The sequence below is a fragment of the Marmota monax genome, unplaced genomic scaffold (assembly GCF_021218885.2).
Source record: "Marmota monax isolate L192 unplaced genomic scaffold, Marmota_monax_Labrador192_F-V1.1 WCK01_AAM20220418_F8-fsc00129, whole genome shotgun sequence".
Classification (NCBI taxonomy): domain Eukaryota; kingdom Metazoa; phylum Chordata; class Mammalia; order Rodentia; family Sciuridae; genus Marmota; species Marmota monax.
Window position 1 is genome coordinate 2,749,927 of NW_026693811.1, and position 23,728 is coordinate 2,773,654.

Genomic DNA, 23,728 nt, shown 5'->3' on the forward strand with positions numbered 1-23,728 from the left:
AATTTTTTTTTTTTGGTAGCAGGGATTGAACCCAGGGGCACTCTGAGCCACATCCCCATCCATTTTTACTATTTTATTTAGAGACAGGGTCTTCCTGAGTTGCTTAGGACCTCCCTAAGTTGCTGAGGCTGCCTCACTCTTCCAGGCTTCTGCCACCAAACCCAGCCTAATCTAATCCAAATAATTTTTAATTATTTAGGCCCCAAGAAAACTTTACTGTAGTGAAAAAAACTCCAGACTGGGAATAATAGAAAATTTACCTGGAGTAATTTTCATGAAGTATACTGCCAGCAAATTCTCTCTTAGCCTCCACCAAGGATGCACCAGAATCTCCAAGGCAGATAATATGTACATGAAAGAATGCTTCTCATGCAACTTGGATTTCCCTTTCTCTTCTTTTTCTTTCCACCTCCAAGTTTGAAAACCATTGGGAAAGTTGAGCAGTAGTATTCTACAGTTTCTTAGTAAAATTTCCACTGTCTGGTGATTTTTCCTAGATGTTAATCTGTTTTATAGTTATCTCCATTGGGATTTGCTTAGTATATGGACATGTTCTCTCAGGGTATGGGCATTACTTCTTTTTAAATTTTTTTATGCCTTTATTTTGTTTGTTTATTTTTATGTGGTGCTGAGTATTGAACCCAGTGCCTCACTCATTCAAGGCAAGTACTCTACTGCTGAGCCACAACCCCAGTCCAGTATAGGTATTAATTCTAAGGTATTTTATAAGACAGAGGTGATAAGTTAAATAAGGATCATTTTCCCTTTCTCCACTTTCTTTTTTGCCAGGCTACTATTTGACATCTTGGATCAGAGACCTTAAGAAATAATGGACTTCCTTGATCTTTAGAAGTAAATGGTCTGTAGTAATCTGGGTAAGTCCTCTTACACTGTAGAAATAGTAGCTCTGGCATGTAGTAGGCACCTAAGCAATAGTTGTTCCAGGAAAGTACCTCCATGGATTCATAATATATTATAGATAATATTATAGTTAATAATATATTATAATAATGTATTATAGAAAAACACAGATTAAAAGTAATTTAAATACAATTTTATTTAAATTTTGACTCTTGGAATAAAGAGTTTTTACAACTTATAATTTAAATTCATTTAGAAGAAATATAACTAATGACTTAGAACTTGATTGTAGTTTTTGGAATAGCATTCCTAAAAAGAAGTTATCATTTTTGTTCTAATAAATTATTTGTGATTTCTGGCTATTGTCATTAGTTTGTGTAAAAAGTCAAGTTGGGCCCTAATCAGTTAATTTCTAGTGGGAATTTTGTCATTTAAGTCCTTGATATTATCTTGATGTGCTGTGCACAAAGTAGTTTCACAAATATAGTAATCATTATGACATGAAAAACAAATATTTTCTCATAGCCTATTGTAAGAATTGTACTGAAAATGAAAACAGATAAAAGTTACCTGCAAATGCCATAATTTTATTCTCTTTTAATGCTGAGTAATAGTCCATTGTTTTTCTATCTATTCATCTATTTATTGAAGGGCATCTAGGTTGCTTCCATAGTTTAGTTATTGTGAACTGAGCTGCTATATAAACATTGATGCGGCTGCATTACTATAGTATGTTGATTTTAAGTCCTTTTGGGTATAGATCGAGGAGTGGGATAGCTGGGTCAGATGGAATTGGAGAATATCACGCTAAGTGAAGTAAGCCAATCCCCAAATTCCAAACTTGAATGTTCTCTCTGATAAGTGGATGCTGATCCATAATGGGAAGAGAGGGCATGAGAAAAATGGAGGAACTTTGATTGGGCAAAGGGGATGGAAGAGAGGGGAGGGTGCATGGAAAAAAGATGGTGGAATGTGATGGACATTATTACCCTAGGTACATGTATGACTTCACAAATGGTGCAATGCTACATTGTGTACAGAGAAATGAAAAGTTGTGGAGCAGTTGTATATGACAGGAAAATGCATTCTGCTGTCATATACACCTAATTAAAATAAATTAAGAAAAATTACCTGCAATTCTACCTACATCAAACACTATGAAAAATTTTGTGTATTGTTAAATATTATTTAATATTCACTCCTGCTGATTAAAGGTTATACAATCAGTGATGGTTAAAATTTAAGTTATCATTATAACTTCAGTCATTCTCTTTTAACTCATAAGTGCTTTTTACCCCTTTTCATTTGTAACCCCATACTTGTACTGTGGTTCAATGATATATGGGTTTCATTTCTTAACCATAGGCAATTTTAGGAAATAATGTGTAGCTACCCAATGACCATCATTAACTACTCTTCCATACAGAAAATCTTCTTTGACTCTTTCCCTTCCATGGATTATTACATAATCTAATGACATACTAACTAGATAATCAAATGACATACTAATTTTGAAGATACCTTACCTGAATTAAAAGACCTCAGGTACTCTTTTAAAGCAAAGGGTACATACTTGGGCTACTCTTATCAGATTTAATGTTTTTTTAACATGTTTTTATATATCTTGATTATTGCTATTATCAAAATATTTTCTGTCCCTATAATTTTTATTGGAAAATCATAAAAAACATTTCATTTTTAATTGTATATGACATATATATTTTTCATAATTCATATATTGAAAATATCTGTTCAATTCTTATTGAGTCAATAGTAACTTAAATGTTTGATTTTATTTTTTTTAGGAATACTTTAGTCTCACTAAGACACACTAATTTTGAGGACACCTTACCTGTTTTGAAAGACCTCAGGTACTTAGAGCAGAACACCTAGTAAACCTGTTAATGGCATCTTGTTTGAACTATGTCTCATATGGGATTTTGGAAATGAAGTAAATTGCCTCAAAGTGTCAAATCAGACCCAGCTGGTTGAGGCCAGATTGAACTTGTCTGTATAAGAAGTTAGCATCTTGGTAAAATTCTTAATGCCCATTAGGAAATATTGCATGCTGTATTTTACACCAGTAGCCAGGTGTGGGCAGTGATAACAGGGCTTGAGGGATCTCTCTTACCGGCCCAGGGATCCAAGGCATTCAGTGCAAAACCTGGCCAGCAGCCCGATTGAGTAGGAGCCATGTGACTCTGGTGAGTTGGAGTGTGCAATTGCCTCCTGCTTCAGAGCTACCTGATCCGAATACTAAGCAGAGCGAGTGCCGGGCTGAGTGTAAGACACTGAAGACACTGCAGAGCAAGGTGCTTATTCCAGAGGCATTACAAAACATGGAGATTAAAGACCAGGGAGCCCAAATGGAGCCGCTGTTGCCTACGGTAAGAGACTACCTGCTGTCAAATAGATTAACTGCTTTGCTGCAAAACCTGTCAGGCAAGTGGTCTGCTAGCTAGGTGCAGTGAGTGTACTTTTGGGGTGGTGGATAGCTTCCTCCACATATGGACAGGGGTCTCCTCCCATCTCCGGAGACTGAACTGCATAGAGCAAAGCACATGATTGTTTCCCCCTTCTCAATATGGATGCACTATGGTGATGAAATGTCTCATGTTTGTTGCTGTTTGAAGAAATAGCTAGGTTTTAGCAGCAGGGGCAGTTGTGTGTCTCTTTCCCTGTCTGTTACTGCCTATCTTTCTGTTTCTCAGGTTGTGCAGTGGAGGCTCAAGCCCCTGCAAAGAAACCCCTTTTATCCCATTTAATTCCTGATAAATTTTCTTCCCATGCCTCATCCTGAAGCAGTGAGGTGAGGGAATCTACTGCTGTGGCAGCGAGATTTAGTCTCCTCAGAAACCACAGGAAAGGCGTGTGTGTGTGTGTGTGTGTGTGTGTGTGAGAGAGAGAGAGAGAGAGAGAGAGAGAGAGAGAGAGAATCTGTCAGTTTCTTTCTCAAAGGGAAATATGCCACGGTTCATGTACAAAGAAGGTATGCATTTTGTGGGGACAGGCACACGATTCAGATTTGAATATCTGAGAGGTTCCTGAACTGTCATTTGGAAATAGCCCATCTGTTTATCTCTGGGTCCTTAAGCCGCCTCCCTGGATTTAATTTTTGGATAAGTGATTGATTTGCCTTCTGTCCTCTCCACAATCTCTCTGTCTGGCTCACAGACCTTGGAGATCTTCAGGCAACATCTTTTTTAGTCTGGAGCAGCTCATGTTGTTGTGCTGAAGGAAAAAAAGAGAAAAACCCCAGTATTTTCTTGACGCAGCAGAGATGCCAAATGCTAGCTTCCAGCCATCTATCAGCGTTCTCACAGAACAGCAGAAATCCCCTCCCTGCACCAAACCAGACGGAGAGGCTGTTTCTCAGCTCTCTGCTACTCAGGTTGGTAACCCACCTTGGAGACTAGGGACTGGCGGTAAGCTGTCCATTTCCGAGTTCATTCCTAGGCTTTGTACATATCTTTAAATGAAAGGATACCATAGGAGGAGTAAGCAAATTCTGGGCCACAGTTTTCAGAGCATTACCTCTCCTGCCGGTCTCATAAGCTGCAAAAAGATTCGTTACCATCCCGGAATCAGCTGTGGCAACTGAGCATGCCCAGTTCACCTCAGGACGCCAGGTTTGGGCAGGGAGGGAACAGGGAGACGGGAAGAATTGCTGGAGTCACCACCAAGAATGGAGTCTAATTAAGGGCAGGTGCAGCCTGTCAGAGAAGAGGGGGGGGGGAGGAGGAATGCCATTTAGCCTGATTACTTTAAAGTAGAGCTATTTTTTGCGTGGAATCAAAGTGGAGTTATTAGACAAAAATAAGAGTAAAAGATTTGTCTGTCTTCCCAAACTTGGATACATAAATTAGGGTTCTATATTTACTCAGAATAGTGTTAAAGATACCAGGAAACTATTACTCTTTGGAGGAGAGGGAGGAACTACACACAGAAATAGCGGTATGGAGATTTAAGAAAGATTAAATATAGACGGGGGAGGGGGCTTTTTTGGTGGTGATGATAATGGGGGAGCAGGGGGTTGGAACTTGTCCTAGAAAAGCAAGCTGAAACCAGTTTGATGTGGCTTATGAACTGTCACTGGTGGGGAACAGTTAAAGGGTTTAGGACCAGATGAGGATTAACTGGAGGAATTTAGAAACGGATGACATTATTGGACTAGATGGGCAACCAGTTTGTGACTTAAAAGAGCAGAGAAAATACAATTTGTCTAGAAAAGAAAGTCTATAGTAAGTTTGCTGGAAATTTCTGAAGGTCAGAGTCAAAAGTTTTCATTTTATAGGAATAATAGTGCAGTATAGTTACACAGTTTAATGTTAAGACAGAACCATGCTTCCAGTTTATTATAAGAAAAAGAAGCCTGAGAAGCTTGGAAAGATGCTGAATTTTTGGTCCAATTTAACTTGTATAACATTTTCAACTTCTTCAATTACTTTTGTGACTCTCTTTAGGTCTCAAAACAAGTGTGTTATATAAAGCACATTTTATCTTTATTTTAAAGATGAGAACCTAAAGCATAACAAGTCTGAATAACATTTAAGGTCACAGAGTGATGAAGCTAAGACTAAAATATAGGTTTTTGAAAACTAGTTGAGAAATTAAAAAAGAATTTGATATATTTTAAATTGTGTTCTTAATCAGGCTTAAATCCTTAAAAATTCCTGGTTTGGATTTTTTATGATCGGAAAATAGAGAAAGGAATAGATTTAGGCTTTGATTAGAAAATTAATTGGATGGCTTTTCAAATAACATGTGAGTCAATATGGCACAGTATTTCAGAACACAGTCTAGTAAATCTAGCATTGTCATTTACTTGCTTCATGATCTTGGGAAGTTATGCCTTAGTTTCCTCAAATGAACAATGGGAAGGAAATGATACTTATCTCCTGGATTATGTGATGAGTAAATGAAATAACCTATGTAAAATTCCCAGCATTTAGGTAAGAGCTCAATAGACCGAAATATAGATTTTGAGATGAATTCTAGGTTTCAGAGTTTTCTGAGAGTCAATTTTCATTACTTTCTACTAAGGAGGAAGAATAGAAAATGGAACACTGAAAAAGATTGGATAGTGGAAGTAGAAGGTAAGGATTTTTAGTTATGACAATAGAAATTGCTGGATGGTTGCAAATCCAATTTGAAAAACATTAAAAGCAAAGATTAGGTCTGGGACAAAAGCAGTCAGAGGTAGATAAGAAGTGAGAGAGAAAGAAAAGCCGTAAGAATGACAAGTTGGTCAAATGAGTGAATGTATTGATTCTGATACAAGTGAAATAGAAGATTCTCATTAATCTTCCCAAGCTTTACTTCTATTTAGGGTATATAAAGTAAATAAGAATAGTATGATGGGAGAGGCACTTAAATGTTTTTCTTTTTTTCCCAATAATTTTTAGAAAGCTTCAAATATAACTTTTCTTACTAAATTAGTTAACCTTGCATTTTGTAGGCCCTAATCATGATTAAAAGGGCACTCATTCTTCCAAGTCCAGGGTAAAGTTTAGCTTTCATAACTTTGAAGCTATAGAACAAACTTGTCCAAAAGATTTGTTTAATTATTATCATTTTGCAGTGCTGGGGATTGAAACCAGAGTTACTTTACCACTGAGCTACATCCCTAGGTTTTTAAATTTTTTTAAATTTTGAGACAGGGTACTGTATGGTTGCTGAGAGTGGCCTTGAACTTGTGATCCTCCAGCCTCAGCCTTCTGCGTTGCAGGTATCATAGGTGTGCTCCTCACTGTTGTGTGTGTGTGTGTGTGTGTGTTTTAATTTTTTAGTTGTAGCTGGACACAATCCTTTTATTTATTTATATGTGGTGCTGAGGATCGAACCCAGGGCCCCACATGTGCTAGGTGAGCACTCTATCGCTGAGCCACAACCCCAGCCCCACTGTTGTGTTTTAACAGTTCTTCATGTAACAGTCCTTCTCAGTCTGTAAATATCTTCTCTCAGTCTGTGGCTTGTCTTCTCATTCTATTAACAGTGTCTTTTGCAGAGCAGAACATTATAATTTTAGTGAAATGTAGTTTATAATTCTTCCTTTCATGGATCATGCCATTGCTGTATGTCTAAAAAGTCATCATCAAACCCTAGATCGTCTAGTTTCTCCTGTGTTGTAGTCTAAGAGTTTTATAGTTTCATGTTTTACATTTAGTTCTATAATCCATCTTGAGTTGATTTTGTTGAGGGTTATAGGGTCTGTGTCTAGAATTTTTTTTTTTTTTTTGCATGTGAATATCCAGTTGTTCCAGTCTTTTGTGAGAAAGACAGCCATTTCTCCACTGTATTGACTTTGCTCCTTTTCAAAGATCACTTTGTCAAAAACATGTCTGTGAGACTATATCTGGGCTCTCTAGTCTGTTCCATTGATCTGTTTGTCTGTTCTTTTGCCAATCCCACACTGTCTTGATTACTGTGGCCTTATAATAATTCTTGATGTTGGATAGTATCAGCTCTCCTTTATTAATAGATCTTTGCCTTTCTATATGAACTTAATAATCACTTTGTTGATATCTACAAAATAACTTGATGTTTCTTCTTGCTTTCAATTATATTAGATCTATATATCAAGTTGGGAAGAACTGACACATTACCAAATCTTCTTATTCATAAACATGGAATGTTTCTTCATTTATTTAATTCTTTGATTTCTTTCATCAGAGTTTTATTGTTTTTCTTGTTTATGTCTTACATATTTTATTAGATTTATATTTAAATATTTTTTGCTTTGTCAATTGAAATAACATTATGTTTTAAATTTTAAGTTCTACTTGTTCATTGGTCATATTTAGGAAAGCAATTGACTATTATATATTAACCTTGTATCTTGTAACCTTGTTAGAGTCATTTATTAGTTCCAGAGTTTTATGGTAATTATTTAGGATTTTCTTTTTTAAAAAATTTTTTTAGTTGTAGGTGGATACAATATCTTTATTTTATTTTTATTTTTTAATGTGGTGCCAGGGATCAAACCCACTGCCTCATGCATGCTAGGCAAATGCTGTACCACTGAGCCACAACCCTGGCCCCTTATTTAGGAATCTACACCCTTAGATGTTCTTTACCAGATGATCTGTTCTCTTTGTGAAGATACTGTTTAGGTTGACAAGAATTTTAGCAAACTATTTGTTGACCTAAAAAGGTGTTTTGGGATGTAACTTGAAAGCTGAGTTGAGAGAATATATTGCACATTCTACATACAAGAGAGGAAGAGACCTACTTTACTTAGGTCAACTTTTTTCTCCAAATCTGAGTTTTCTTTTGATAATTTTTTAAGCTGTAATGCAAGAAATATAACAGCAACTAAATTTATAAAAGTTACTTTACAAAAATAAATCTCACTTTTTTAGTTGCCAGTAGTTTTTAAAGGCAAGTGTTGGTCCAGCCTCTTGGAGTATAGCACAGTAGATCAACTCCAAATTATTAATATTTTTATATTGATTTTTATATTTTTAAATTTCTTCAAAGATATTATGACTTAAGGAGCATTTTTAAAAATAAAATATTGTCTGTCCTTCAAACAATTTAAAGGGAAAAACAAAAGGACAGCAGACATAAATCAGCAGGAAGCAGATAGTGGTTGCTTATGCCTGGGGGTGGGTGTTATCTGTGAAGAGCCTGAGGGAAATTTTGGGGATAATGGAAATGTTCTATGCTTTACCTTGAAGGTTAGATATAGTTACTAATGATATATCAATTCATTTAAAAAAATGAATATTTTGAAGTGTGCAGCAAGTGAAAATTATTTTTTAATGATTTTATCCTCAGAAAAAATTGTTTAAAATTAATGGATTTGTTCATCAATTTAGTAAATAGATATACTTATTTCATGTTCTGCTACAAAAAGAAAGGAAAATAAAACATAAAAAAGAACTCACTTGATTTATTTTATTAAAGAGTTTGTTAAGGAGTTTAGCATTGCAGGAGATACTATCTCAGATATTTGCAATAATCAGAAATCATTTAATTCTGGGGTTATTACTAAACTTTTAATTTATTAAAAGTATATTAATGAAAGTTTTTAATAAATTGAATGGCCATGATAATTGATTTCTTACTATATATCATAATTATGATATTTAATTATCTATTTTCTTTATTCAGCTATTGGAGGTGGGGTTTGTATTAGTTTTCTAGGGTTGCCATAGCAAAAAACAAAACCTCATGGCTTAAAACAGCATAAATATATTGTCCCATAGTTCTGCAGGTTAGAAGTCTCAAATCAAGTTATCAGCAAGAACCTATTCCTTTCAAAGCCTCTAGGGAAGGATCCTTCCATTTTTCTTCTGTATTCTGGTAGCTTCAGGCATTTCCTAGCTTGAGCAGAATAGCTCCAGTCTCTGCCTCTGCTTTCACTTGGCAGGCCTCCCTCAGTGTCTCCTCTCTTTTTATAAGGACATCAATTATATTTGACAGTCCATCCTAATGACCTCATGTTAACTTGATCACACCAGGAAAGACCTCTATTTCCATATAAGGCCATAATCACAGATGATTGGGTTTAGGGCTTCAGCATCACTTTCTGGAGACACAATTCAATCCATAAAAAGGCATTTAATGTTTTAGGCAGAATTTTCTATTTTTATAATCATACTTCATTGGGGTTAGAGTCCTGTTTAAATAGGACTAGATATCATAACTTCTAATATTATTGAAACTAATGAAGAATAAAACAATACCAGCTACATGTGGAAGGCTCGCTAATAATTTCTAGATGTATCAGCCCAATCACAAATAACAAGTCCTGTGTACCCATGTGATCATGTCCATTGTCATCTAGTAACTGGGAACTCTTGCTTTTTATTCATTTACTTTTATTTTTAAGTTTTATTAATACATAATAAATATCACTTATATTTTCCTAATTAGTGTGTAATTCCATGATTTTCAGTATTTATTTATTACCTCAGTATTTTAATTATCTATCTATTTATTTATTTGTTTATGATACTGGAGATTTAACCCAATTGCATTCTTCCACTGAGATACACCTCCAGCCTTTTAAAATTTTGTTTTGAGACAGAGTCTTGCTAAGTTACCCAGGCTGGTCTCAAACTTGTGATCCTCCTACCTCAGGCTCCAAAGTTGGTGGATTACATGCAGTTGCCACAATGTTTACTTTTAAATTTTCATTGTCCTCCATTTTTTTTTCAGCAATATGAAATTAACACTCACTCTTAGTCTTGGCAATGACTGATTTACTTTCGGCCTATTTGCTTTTTGTCTCTAAAACTTTGCCTTTTTGAACATTTCACATAAATGAAATTATACACTAGATAGTCCTTTGTACCTCGATTCACTTAAGTGAAATGTGTTTGAGGTCCAACCTTTTGTAGCATGTATCAGAAGTTTATTCCTTTCATTGCTGGAAAGTATTATATTAGCTGCACCAAGTTGCAGTCCCACCAGCCACATCAATGTTTATAGCAGCACAATTCACAATAGCTAAACTGTGGAGCCAACCTAGATGCCCTTCAGTAAATAAATGGATAAAAAAAATGTGGCATATATACACAATGGAATTTTACTTGGCAATAAAAGAGAATAAAATCATGGCATTTGCATGTAAATGGATGGTGTTGTAGAAGATAATGCTAAGTAAAGTTAGCCAATCCCCCCCAAAACAAATGCTGAATGTTTTCTCTGCTATAAGGAGGCTGCCTCATAGTAGGGTAGGGAGGGGAAGCATGGGAGGATTAGATGAATTTTAGATAGGGAAGAGGGGTGGGAGGGAAAGGGAAGGGGCAGGGGATTAACAAGGATGGTGGAATGTGATGGACATCGTTATCCAAAGTACATGTATGAAGACTCAAATTGGGTGTCAACATACTTTATATACAAACAGAGATATAAAAAATTGTGGTATATATGTGTAATAAGAATTGTAATGCAAAAAAAACAAAAAACAACCAAGTACATGTATAAAGACATGAATTGGTGTGAACATACTTTATATACAAAGATATAAAAAATTGTGCTCTATATGTGTAATAAGAATTGTAATGCATTCTGCTGTCATGTATTTAAAAATAAAATCAATTAAAGAAGTATTATATTATATGGATATATAATATTTTGGTTATTGTTAAGTTATGATCATTTAGTTCCTAATTTTTGGCTTTTACAAATAATGTTGCTATAAATTTTCATGTTTCCACGTGTACCTATGCTTACATTTCTCTTGGGTAAAGTCTTTTTGATGTAGCTTTTCTAATGCTTGTGAAGTGGTATGTTGTGATTCTGATTGATTTTTCCTAAGGATTTTGAGCATCTTTTCATGCTTATTGACTGTCTGTATATTTTCTTTGATGAAATGTCTACTTAGATCTTCAACCCACTTTTCAAATTGGTTATTTTCTTATTGGTTTTCAGGAGTTCTTTATATATTTTGGATATAAGTTCTTTATCAGAAATATGATTTGCAAACATTTTTCACATTGACCTTTCTTTCACTTTCTTAAAGGTGACTTTTGAGATAAAAGTTTTAAATTTTGAGGAAATTCATTTGTATCATTTTTTTCTTTTATTGATTGTGCCTTTGTTGTGTTATCTACAAGGTCACAACAATTTACTAAGTTTTCTTCTGATTCTGCAGTTTTAGCTCTTTTATAAAATCACTGGTCAATTTTTGTGTTAATTTTTGTGTATGGTGTGAATTTTAAGGGTCTAAGTTCTTTGGGTGGGGGGAACTGGAGGAAGGGTAGAGATAGCTCATTGTCCCAGCATCACTTTTTGAAAAGAACTTCTTTCCTGAATGAATTTTCTTGGCAGTCTTGTTGAAGATCAGTTTCTTTAAAAGGAATTTTCCTTGGATTCTGTATTCTGTTCAGTTCATCTTATGCCTAGTCTTATCCTGATATAATACTGACTTATCTTGGATTACTAAAGCTTTATAGTAAAATTTGAAATCAGGTAGTGCAAGTCCTTCAGTTTTATAGTTTTTCCAAATTGTTTTGGTTATTCTGAATCCTATGCATTACCACATAAATTTTAAGATCAGCTTTTTGATTTCTGTAAATATCCTGAAAGGATTTTGTTATGGATTTCTTTGAATTTAGAGACCAATTTGGGAAGAATTGTCATCTTGACAATGTTGAATGTTCTTAAATACAAAGGTAAATTGTCTCTTCTTGTATTTAGATCTTAATTTTTCATGACAATGTTTTGTAGTTTTGTTTTAGTCAGAACTTCTATGTAATATATCAGGGTTGACATGAAAGTTCTTGAAGTCCCATTCATATAGTGATTTACAGTAGTCTTAGATACTAAATTCGGGTTGAATTCCAAATAGTTCAGAATTCCTGCCATGCCTTCAGAGGATGAAATGGAGTTTAATCTATGGACTGAATTGGATGTATTACAATCCAAAACTCTGTAAATTTTTGAATCAATGACAAAAATTTCTAGACCAGGATCAGTAAGATTTGCTCATTCATTGTGAAAATTATGCTATAAACATACAAGAACTAAGTTTTCAAATCATATTGAATGTGTTAGGTTGCTGGAGTTTCTCCAACATTTATTTGTAACTCTGCTTGTTCTTGCTAATTATGAGAAACCAAAATTATTTAGAGAAGGGCTATTTATTTCTAAATACTTTTTTCCCCCTTTTTGACTAATTAGTCTTTGATATCAAAGATGATGATCTAGTCAAATTTCAGAAAGCAAGTTCCATAAAAGAAGTTAGGTATATAACAACTTGCAGAAGGGCTCAAAATATAGCTTTGCTTATGAAACACATTTCATCATTCTTGGATGCATGTTGCTTCCTTTATAAACAAAGGGGTGAATTTCTCTTGATATTTATGTTTCTCTGAGAATAACCCTATCCAAAGTCTGCTTTGCTCAGAAATAGGAATATGGTTAAAAAAAAGGTGGGGGGAAAGGAAAAGGTAAAAAATTCCAACAAATAGAAATAGTTTTAATATAGAATAGAATTTGTTGAGTGCGTACCATATGCTTTTGTGCCTTATTAACATATAACATTATAATATAAATATCTGTTAAATCATCTAATGTTGTATAGTTGACAGCACTTCTATCACATACAAAAATTTAGTTTTTTTCCTAAACAAAAAGATTATTGAAAATCTTAGACTTCAGAAACAATTGCATCAGAGTCATCAGGAGGGCTAGTTAAAAATGCAAATTCCAGGACTTATTCAAGTCTATAAACTGAGAATACTAAAGGGTAGTACAAGGAAACCAAAATTTTAAAGATCTCTCTAGTTGATTCTATGTACTTTAAAGTTTGAGACTTTTTGTCTTAGAAAATAGAAAATCATCGTGTTTTAAATTTATTTTAGCTGTGAGAACACTGGAAAAAGAAGTTTTGCTATAAGAGTAATTTTTAAAAATAAATCATAACAGATTAGAATATTAAGTGCCTACTGCCCATTTTACTTACTTAGTATTTATTATGTACTACTTTGCAGTATTGTACATATTCATATATATTTATCTATATTAACTATTTTCCTTAAATTTAAATATATACATGTATAACTTGTTCTCTTAGCGAGTCCCAGAATCTTGAAAACAGAGTCTAGTTTAGATAATTTTGTGCTGCTCTTACAGAGCCCAGTGCACATAAGTCCTTCTTGAACACATCATGGGTGATATTATTAAGTAGCAATACTAATAAACATTAATTGTTAAGAGCTGAAACTTTGAGTTGTATAGTCCTAGATGTTTTAATCAAAAGAACAGAAATTTGTTGTCCAGATTTTTGCTAACTTTGGCAATTTACATAGGTGTTCAAAATTTCACTTAATTCTTATCTATAAAAAGAAATGGCAATGGAAGGATCTACCTTATAGATTTGTGAGAATCAATGTAATATATGTATATATGTATTATTCAGATTAATTACTCACTAATAACAACTATTACTACTATTACTGTTATTGGCTTAGTATTTTTCCTTTTGAATGAAAATCCTTATACTAAAGATTTTTATGTGGGCTCGGGATGTAGCTCAGTGGTAGAGCATGAGCCTTGCATGTGTGAGGCACTGGGTCCAATCCTTAGCACCACATAAAAATAAATAAATATATTTTAAAAAAAGATTCTTATGCTTGATGCACATGATTTATTTAATCATTGGTGTAATAATGCTTGCTCAGTAACTTGATTTATTCTGTTGGCAGTAATATAGAAATTATAAATCAATATTTGTTTTTTGAAGATATCTTACAAGAAGGTAACATGAAAGAAAACACTTGTTACTTTTTTAGATTTTTATTTTGAGATAATTTTGCACTTAAAGAATAATTGCACAAATAGTACAGAGTGTACATATATATATATTTTATCCTCCTTACCCTAATATTAAAATCTTGCATAATTGTAGTTGATTTCAAAACTAAGCAGCTAACATTGATGCAATTATATTAATGGTATGGCCATATTTATTTGAATATTTCCACTATCTTTCTTCTGTGTAAGAATACAATTCAGAATACCATGCTGTTTAGATGTTGTGCTTCTTTAATTCCAATTTGTGACAGTTATTCAGTCTTCCTTCAGCATTCATGGCCTTGTCACTCTTGAAGTGCATGGGTCACTTTTTTTCAATTTGTGTGTGTCTGAGGCTTTCCTAAGATGCAAGTGTGCATTGTTTGTCAGGAACATCACAGAGGTGATGTTTCCTTTTCCATGCATCATATCATATGGTACATGATATTTTATTTCTGGTGTTGTTAAACTTGATTATAGAGGTGTCATTATTTTTCCTTTAAAAAGTTATAAAATTTCCCTTTGTAATATCATCTTGGGGGAGAGTCTTCGACATCATACACATGTTCTTTTTCCTTCATTTGCAGACTGATTCTAGCATTCATGGGTGAATGTTTCCTGGAGTTCTTACTAGGGTGCTTGCCTCCTGGTGATCTTCTACTCTTTCTGCCTTTAGAAATTAAAATTTAGGAAGAACTGTTGCTTCTCTCCCATTTTTAAATTTATATCTTTATTTATTCAGTTGCTTGTTTATTTCATTATGGGCTTAAAGGCATTTATTTTATTCTTTAGGCCATAGTACCATACTTTCATTTCTTTTGTTGATCAAATTATTTCGTCTTTTGAAAATGGGAGTTGGCTCTTGTGTGTTTCTATGATACTTCCATCCTTTTTGGATGGGTCATTGAAAAGCTCAGTGAGTGGCTATAATAATTTTTTAACTCTCTGGTATCATTAGGTTTTCCAAGATTATCTTTTATCTTGTATTCCTGCCTCAGTCCTAGAATCAATCACATCTCTAAGGAGTATATAAATATTACAAAAATTCCTTCCAGAAAGATCATATACTGCATTTTACTTCTGCTAGAAACTTCACCAGTATTTTTTAAAAACATTGTCATTTAGGCTGGTAACATTTTATTAACCCTTTCTTTTGTTTCTGTTTCTGACTTTGCTGTTAGTGGTTATGAAGTAGATTTTGAAAAATAATAGTTCATAAGAAGCATTGAACTAATGAAATTTAGTGAAAATTCCCTTTGTTTAGTTCACCTTTCTAGAGGTATTATGGAAGTGCTGCATATGACAGTTTCCAGCTTATCTCTTGTATACCTGGCTCCCCTGTGCAGTGAGCACCTTTAGTGCTATCATCATAGATTTTTGCTAGGTACCATTTTGGCCATGAAAAATTTAAATCTTTTTTGAATGATGAATGTGTTGATTTCCCTGCTTCTTCAAAAACCTCAGATATTATTTTAAAGTTTTTTTTTCCTGAATAAAGTTGAGAGAGGGCCAATTAACAAGTTGTTTCAATGTCTTCCCCTTTCATATTACTCTATGATAGACTAGATATAGACATACATTTTTTTGTTGTTTTGAGATGGGTTTTATGTACATTGCTTTTGTCTGTATCACTCCTTATGAAGAGACTGGCACTCTTATTTGAATTATTCAGCCACAATTTTGTCATCAAAACCATGTTGAAGAAATGCCTGAAGATCCTGAAAGATGACAAACTTGACAAATGTGAGGTTTCTATACTTGTCTGTTGTTACTTAAATAAAATGATTTGAACTCTCCTTATAATGCTCTTATCTAATAATTATTCCTTTTATCTTTATGTGGTTTGAAAAAATAATTAATTCTTAAGAAGAGAGATTAGGATTAATCTATTTTAAATTGAGATTTTGGTGGAGTTACATAATAGTGATTGTTTCACATTTGTTACGGTATTGTGAATATGATAGTACTTTGCTTTTCTTTACCATAAAGATTCATTATAAATGTTATTATAAAAACTGAAAAACATCAATCCTCTTTGTCTGACATTAGATATTGGTTTGATAATAGTGCTAGTCAATAAAGGGAATCAAAATCTCCAGTAAAGAACATTTGTGTAATGTAAGCTAAAATGATATTTAAATCTTTTTAAGGACAAGAAATGGTGAACTTATCCACTTTGTTCATTAAAAAAATCCATAAAGCTGTTTCAGTAATTTAGGAAGTTCTGATCATGCAAATTTATTTAAAACACATTGACCTAACCTTGAATGTGGCTTGAAAAAGATTGACCTTCCACAAAATTACTTTTATAGTTTATAATTTTGCCCATTCCCTTTTATTATTTAAAAACATTATTCCAGTTCTTTCCACTTACTTATCCCTCACTATTAACAATATAATTTAAAATTCCTTACCTCTCTTGTCCATCTAAACAGATTTGCCCTATCTTTGCAGATGACTGCAGTGCCTAGTATAGAAAATAGAAGGAACACATAGATCCTTATTCCTGCGTTAGTGTTGTATCTCAATATAAAGATATCTAGTTAGCTAAGGAGTCCTTTCTATGTCAAATAAATCCAGTATTTTAGATTAAATTCTACCACTTAACTTCCATGGTTACTTTGAAACTTTGGGCATTAGAATCACCTTTTCTTGGAAAAATACACTTTGCTGATGTTTTCTTTGGTTCAGAAAATATCTTAAAAGGGAATGGAAAGGCTTCAAAGTTTATTGAATCTCAGATTGTTCCATAAGACAATGATTTGATGATGATATTTCAATAATTTATAAACCCATTTGTATTTTTCTTAAAATATACCTGCATAGTTTGAAAATAATTTGGAAAAAGGCATGTTTTTTTGCAATTGAAGTTTAGAACAATAATTCAAATATGGATGATTCATATAATTTAATAATATAAAATTTAATATAAATTTTTAATTAATTAATTTATATTAATTATATTTATGATAATGTTTTATTGAGCAAATATGGTGTGGGGTATAGGAGTGACTCTTCTGTCTTAAGAAATGTGATGAAATTCAACCCTTTTAGGAAGGGTTAATGGAGTTCCAGTCATGGCATAAAAAACATTTTGTACTGCTTGGATCATAATATCTTTGTGCAGATGATTCATGATAAAGAGAGAATAAGGCCAGCCCATATAAATAATACTCAAGGTTAATTTAGAATCTCTTTTTAAGTCAATTGTTTTAGCCAGTGGTCTCTTATACCATTTACTAAGATTATCATAGAAATTATTCTTTGACTTAAGGTTTTATTTCTCTGGTTGGATTACAATTAGTAACTCTCTTGAGGTATAAAATTTCTCATGGAATTGCTTAATTATCATTTATTTTTGTAGACCTGTATATGAAACTATCTTTAATATTTGTAACTGTTCTAACTAGGGCATGAGGAAAAGGTGATATGGAATTTGTATCTCCTATTAATGCATCTGACTATTCTAGAAATTCAATCATGTTTATTTGAAAGTTTGATAGGAGCTTGTATTTCCACTGAATTTACTAGTGAAATATATGCTGTTGAGCTGTGAAGTAACTAGAAACCAGTCATCTTGAGGAAGAAAAGGTCAAAAGGCTTTTATTATTGGTATGGTTTGGATAGTTAACAGTTGAAAAAAATCAATCATTTATTGAATATTAGTTCATAATGAGCATAAATTTCCTTTAAAGAATTTGAAAATAAATTAATTTGAATTTGAATTACATGTACCACTAAATATTTAGCGCTTTAGGCCATTTGTTTTTCAATTTGACTGGCAATTACTTACTTAAAATGTAGCATGTATACTTTCAATGATAAGTTGCATCTAAATATCATGTTCAAAAATATATTTTTACATAGAAACAGTGTATATTTTATACATTATAAAAGAACTAGTTGTTTTATATACAATTTTCAGGATTAATACCATAAAACAATTTATCATTTGTATATGGAAACACAAATGTGTGCTTGCCTATTTACCTTTTTAAATGTCTTGGTTGATATGTACTATACAAAGATAATCTTTCCTGCTAGGTGTGGTGGTGCATGTCTGTAATTCCAGATGCTCAGGAGGCTGAGGCAGGAGGATCACAAGTTCAAGGGAAGCCTCAGCAACTTAGTGAGTTCGTCAACAATTTAGTGAGACCCTGTCTCTAAATAAAAAATAAGAAGGGCTGGGGATGTGGCTCAGTGGTTAAGTGCCTCTGGGTTTAATTTATAGTACCACCTTCCCTGACACCCCAAGCCTCTCAAAGCTCTCTCTTTCCTTCTAGTTTTTAATGTATTTTTTTAAACTAACAAACTTGTTAGAAACTTATATGTGCATATAGAATATGTGTATAATGTGTATATAGAATACAAGATAACGTGTCACAATGACTAGTAACTAGTAAATTAATGAATTGAAATAGTTGCTCATCTGTGGTAAAGTCTTACCATTTTTTTTAAAGAAATTCAGTTTTTTGATTAATTCCACTAAAGGATTTGAATAAATGTAAACATTTGAATTCATCCATTTTTTGTTTTGTAGCAAGGTTTCAGGCTGAGTCAACATTTTGATGACCTCATACCTGTAATCAAAGTATACTTATTTAAATTAGGAAATTAATAACCCTTAGAATAGTGTTTATAATCTTATCATTTGTTTTGGGATATCCTGCAGGTACTTATAAGCTTCTATTAGAATTCCTCATAGGAACATTTACCCTATCCACTATTCTAAGAAAAAGCAAATTCATAAGTGAAACAAAATAAGATTTATTTATTCAAATATTTTAGATGCCCTTTAGAGTATAATTTGAAATTACAATTTTACAACAAAAAAGAAATGGATCTAATCTACCTAATACTTCATACAGTAAGTTATGAGGCATAACAAAGAGACCTTTTGATTTCAGAAATAGTATTTAATATTTAATATTCAGAAGCAATTGAGAATTGGAAGAGACTGTTTTTTTTATGCTACATGAATCCATAAACTTTCCTTAAAAAGAAATAGAAAAAAGTACCTGTTGGGCCAGATGTGAACATCTCACTTTATTTATTGGCATCCATGTGCTGGAGCTTTATTCTCACTTAGATTTTAAGCCTCTTTGAGACTCTGGGCTTTGATGGAAATTTGTTAAAAATTCCAGATATACACCAGTAATATTTTTCATACTACAAGCATCTTATGATAATATTTGCCCATAGCTAATATACTCATACCTACCCCTTTATATATGTATAGATTATTACAACAAATTCAATGATGAGAAATGTATAGGAAAGAGAACACATTGCCCATTTTGGTTTTCCTCAAGTGAATTGGTGATTTTAATGTTGATATCACTTTCTAATTTCATGTTTCTTTCTCAAAAGCGACTATAATGGTTTTATATTATGTGACTAAAGATACAAGAGTTCATCTTTAGTTATTTTGGACAAAGCCTTCACAAGAAAACACTGTGTTGTTTGGAATCTGTAATATTTTCAAGAAGCTATGACTTTTTAAAAAATGTAATATTCCCAAAGAATTTAGTGTTGGCTGAACATTCAAACTGAAAACCAAGTAAAGTAGTTTTACATAAAGCTGAGAGCCAGTCAAAATACTGAGCAGTGAACATTTATCGAATGATAAGGGTGTGTTCAGAAACTTCATCTTAATTCTTATTTGCTTTTGGGGACCTGTATTATATACAGAGCTCTCTTTAATATTAGGCAGTGTTTACCTATGGGTAAGGAAAAGGTGATAGGTAACTTATATTAGTGCATATGAATATTTTAGTTTAAATTAGATGATGCTTGAGAAAAGATTTGACAAAAGATTAAAATTCCACTGAATTTAATAGCGAAACATGTGCAAAATTTGACTATTGCAACAAAAGTTTATAGCTTCTAATGGCAATGGCTTTTTGGGAAAAGTCTATGTTATTTTGTGCTCTGTTTGAAATGTAGCCAAAGAGATACATTAAGTTTCCTTAAGAGGTCCCAAATCAGGCTAGAGATGCATGAAAGTTAAGTAAGGTTATGGCTCACAATAAAAATATAGAGTATCCTCTGTTTGGACCCCTTAGCTTAATCCCACTATAGACTAGCTAGATTATTTTGTGACATTCTTCAATTTGAGAAACTTAAATTTACTTGATAATGCCTTTAAACAAATTGACTCTTAGGATGCTAAAAATAAAACAATACAAGATTTTCTCTTTGTTTTTAACCAAGTGAATAGGAAATGTTTTGTTGCTGGGAAGCAAACAATAACAGAATAAATTAATGATTTTCACACCATGATTTTTAGATACTGTGGAAGTCTTTATAGTTACACATTTAGACCTCAAATTCATTCTTGCATAGCCCATTGACTTGAAAGTCTATGTGTGAGCCAAAAGAAATTTGAGGCCAGATGCAGAGGTCCGTGCCTGTAATCCCAGGAATTTGGGAGGTGAGGAAGGAAAATAACAGGATTAATGACAGCCTAAGAAACTTAGAGAGACCCTGTCTAAAATATTTTGGCGTAATTATGCAAGCATGGAATATAATTTGCTCCAATTCAGTCCTTAGTACTTTCCCTTTCCCTTACTTCCCCTTTCCACCTTCCCCCATTCCCATTCCTCTATTCTACTTATCTTTCTTATATTAATTTATAGTTTAAAAAATCAAATTAGTGCATTTTAGGTATACATAAAGCTGAAATTCACTGTGGTATATTCATGTATGTACATAGGATAATTTGGTCAGTTTCATTCCACTGTTTCTTCCTTTTCCCATCCTCCTCCTTCCCCCATGACCCTTTTTCTCTACCCAAACAACTTTTTTCTGTTTTCAGGGGATTCCCAGTTTCTCCTTTTCCTTATTTTGATCAAGGTTCCACATATATGAGAAAATATTTGACCCTTGACTTCCTGGGTCTAGCTTATTTCACTTAGCATGATGTTCTACAGTTCCATCCATTTACCAGCAAATGCCATAATTTCATTCTTCTTTATGCTGACTAAAACTTCTTTGTGTATTTATACCACTTGTTTTTATCCATTAATCTGTTGATAGGCATCTAGGCTGGTTCCATAACTTGGAAAATTGAATCATGATGCTATATGGTTGTGTATCTATACCTATTTTGATCTTTCAAATAAATAACACAGTGGGATAGCTGGGTCATATGGTGATTCTATTCCTAGTTTTTTGAGGAATATCCATACTACTTTTTGGAATGGTTGTGCTAATTTGTAGTCCTATATACAATGTATGAGTATACATTTACCTCCATATCTTGAGGACATATTTTTAAATGTCTAAATAAGTAAGTACATATATTTTGCAATCAGCACTGCTGATAAGGCTTTAAAACTTTAGCAAATGACTTATCCTTTATAAATTGATTGCTTCAAAATTAGGCATATATATTTTTATCTTTGATATATTGACAAATGCTTATGGAAAACTTACCTACTGAGTTATAAAAGCATTTCACATCGGTTGAAAATCCTCCCTTTAGCTTGCTTTATACAGGTATTATTTGTGGAATTTTCATTTTCTTAGGTAGCAAGAGATTTAGAAGACAACATAATTTATAACATTTTCCTCATTTATTCAGTTCCAGAATAGGTACCATTCTTTTAGCTGTGGTGTATTCTTTATGCTCAGAGATTTTAGAGAAGGTGTTTGAAAAATCAACTATTTCTTTTTCTAGAATGATTATACAGGATCTTCTTAATTAAAGATTGTTAATGAAGTCTGTTGTGGTTGTTCTCATTTGGAGAAACCAAATTATCCTAATTTTAACTTTGAAACTAGGTATTTCCTCAGATGTTTTTGTGACCACATGGTAATAACACTTACATGCCTATCATGTTTAATAGTGTTGTAATTCTTCACACAACTGAACACATTAATTTCAGGTATTTCAGCCTGTCAGAGTGATTGTCAAGGAACATATTTATTTTGATATCCAAATTAGAAGAAGAAACGAAACACAAAGAATCTGAAATATTAATTTATAATCAAGATAATGTGTTCAAGACAATGCACAAGTCTCAGTTTTATACGCATAATGGAAATGGTAAAAGTAACTTTTTGATATTATGCTTGATGAATAGTTTAGAGCATCTAATACAGAATAATTTGTATTTTTAAAGTAGTATAGATGTCCACCAAAATTTGAAGTCATTTTCAAGACCACATTAGAATGTACAAATTAATTTCTTTAAGAAAAGAACTCTTGGAAGGAAATGGAAGCACAGCATGTGAGAAACCCAGGTTAACTGAGTTAAATATAAAAGTATTAGCATGCATGACATTATTGTAATTCTATTTCCTTAAAATTGAATTATTGGTAATTTCTTTTTTCAATTTCCACTTTTTTATTTTATTTATTCTAATTTGTTATACACGATAGCAGAATGCAATTCAATTCATATTATACATATAGAGCACAATTTTTCATGTATCTGGTTATACACAAAGTAGAGTCACACCATTTGTGTCTTCATACATGTACTTAGGGTAATGATGTCCATCTCATTCCACCGTCTTTCCTACCCTTCTGCCCCTCCCTTTGCCTCCCTCCCCTCTGCCCTATCTAAAGTTCCTCCATTCCTCCCATGCTCCCCCACCCCATCCCCATTATGAATCAGCATCCTTATATCAGAGAAAACATTTGGCATTTGGTTTCTTGGGATTGACTTACTTCACTTAGCATGATATTGTCCAACTCAATCCATTTACCTGAAAATGCCATGATTTTATTCTCTTTAATACTGATTAATATTCCATTGTATATATATACCACATTTTCTTTACTCATTCATCTATTGAAGGGCTTCTAGTTTGTTTCCACAACTTAGCTATTGTGAATTTATGGATTTTTTACATCATAAATCTTTCTGACAAGTTGGGTTAGAGAAATGAGTCCAGTTTCATGGACCACTCCCTACCAGTACTTGCTGCAGTGTGAAGATCCCAAACTCTGCTAACCAGCACAATGCTATATTTAAAAACTCTTCAAAAGTTCTTTTATTAGTATTATAGCATCCATACATTTTTTTCAAAATATTGCTGTATCTATGATCTAATTTCTGCCTTTTCTCCCTTGTGTCTCTGTGAAGAATGTAGGGCAGCTAGCATTATTTTTCAGAAAAAATAATGAACAAAATCAGGCCCATCTGGTGGTATGTAATTTGACCACGATGCAGGAAGTTATTGGCAAAACCATAACTAGAACATAAGTGTCTTGATTCTTAATTTGCTCAACATTTTTTTTGTTACTTTGAAATGGCAGCATTCTCATATTTTTCTTCATTGAGTATATAAGTGTATTTTTCAAGACAAATATCTTACATTGTTACTTATCATTCAAATATTTTTTGGAAACATGCAGTGTGTGCTATTGAAAGGATCTATGTGTTATTTTTTGGAGTATTATTATTACTGACACTCTACTAAGTAATAAACAAAACAAAAATGTTATTTAAAATAAAGAAATTCCTGATACTTAACAATAAATATAGTTTACTCGTAAGCAGTTGATCACCACCCTGAGTGCTGTTTCCTTCACCCTCCCCAGAATTAACCACTGTTCTCAGTTTAGTGAGTATGCTTCTAGACCTGGTGTGTGCCCAGAGACAATACA

At 32.9% G+C, this 23,728-nt stretch overlaps 1 protein-coding gene across 7 annotated transcripts in view; it reads left to right on the forward strand.

Annotated features, from left to right (window-relative positions):
• The first annotated feature begins 2,673 nt into the window (after positions 1-2,673).
• Positions 2,674-23,728, forward strand: part of Slc4a10 (solute carrier family 4 member 10) — a 312,110-nt gene continuing 291,055 nt past the window's right edge. For 2 of the 7 annotated variants that reach the window (XM_058584950.1, XM_058584957.1), the window contains exons 1-3: positions 2,675-2,732; positions 3,001-3,248; positions 4,036-4,252. In XM_058584950.1, the coding sequence (XP_058440933.1) occupies positions 4,142-4,252 (111 nt within the window). In that variant the 5' untranslated portion in view covers positions 2,675-2,732; positions 3,001-3,248; positions 4,036-4,141. Of the gene's footprint in view, positions 2,733-3,000; positions 3,249-4,035; positions 4,253-23,728 lie in introns of all 7 variants that reach the window. The other 5 variants (XM_058584953.1, XM_058584956.1, XM_058584951.1 and 2 more) reach the window with 4 other exon arrangements.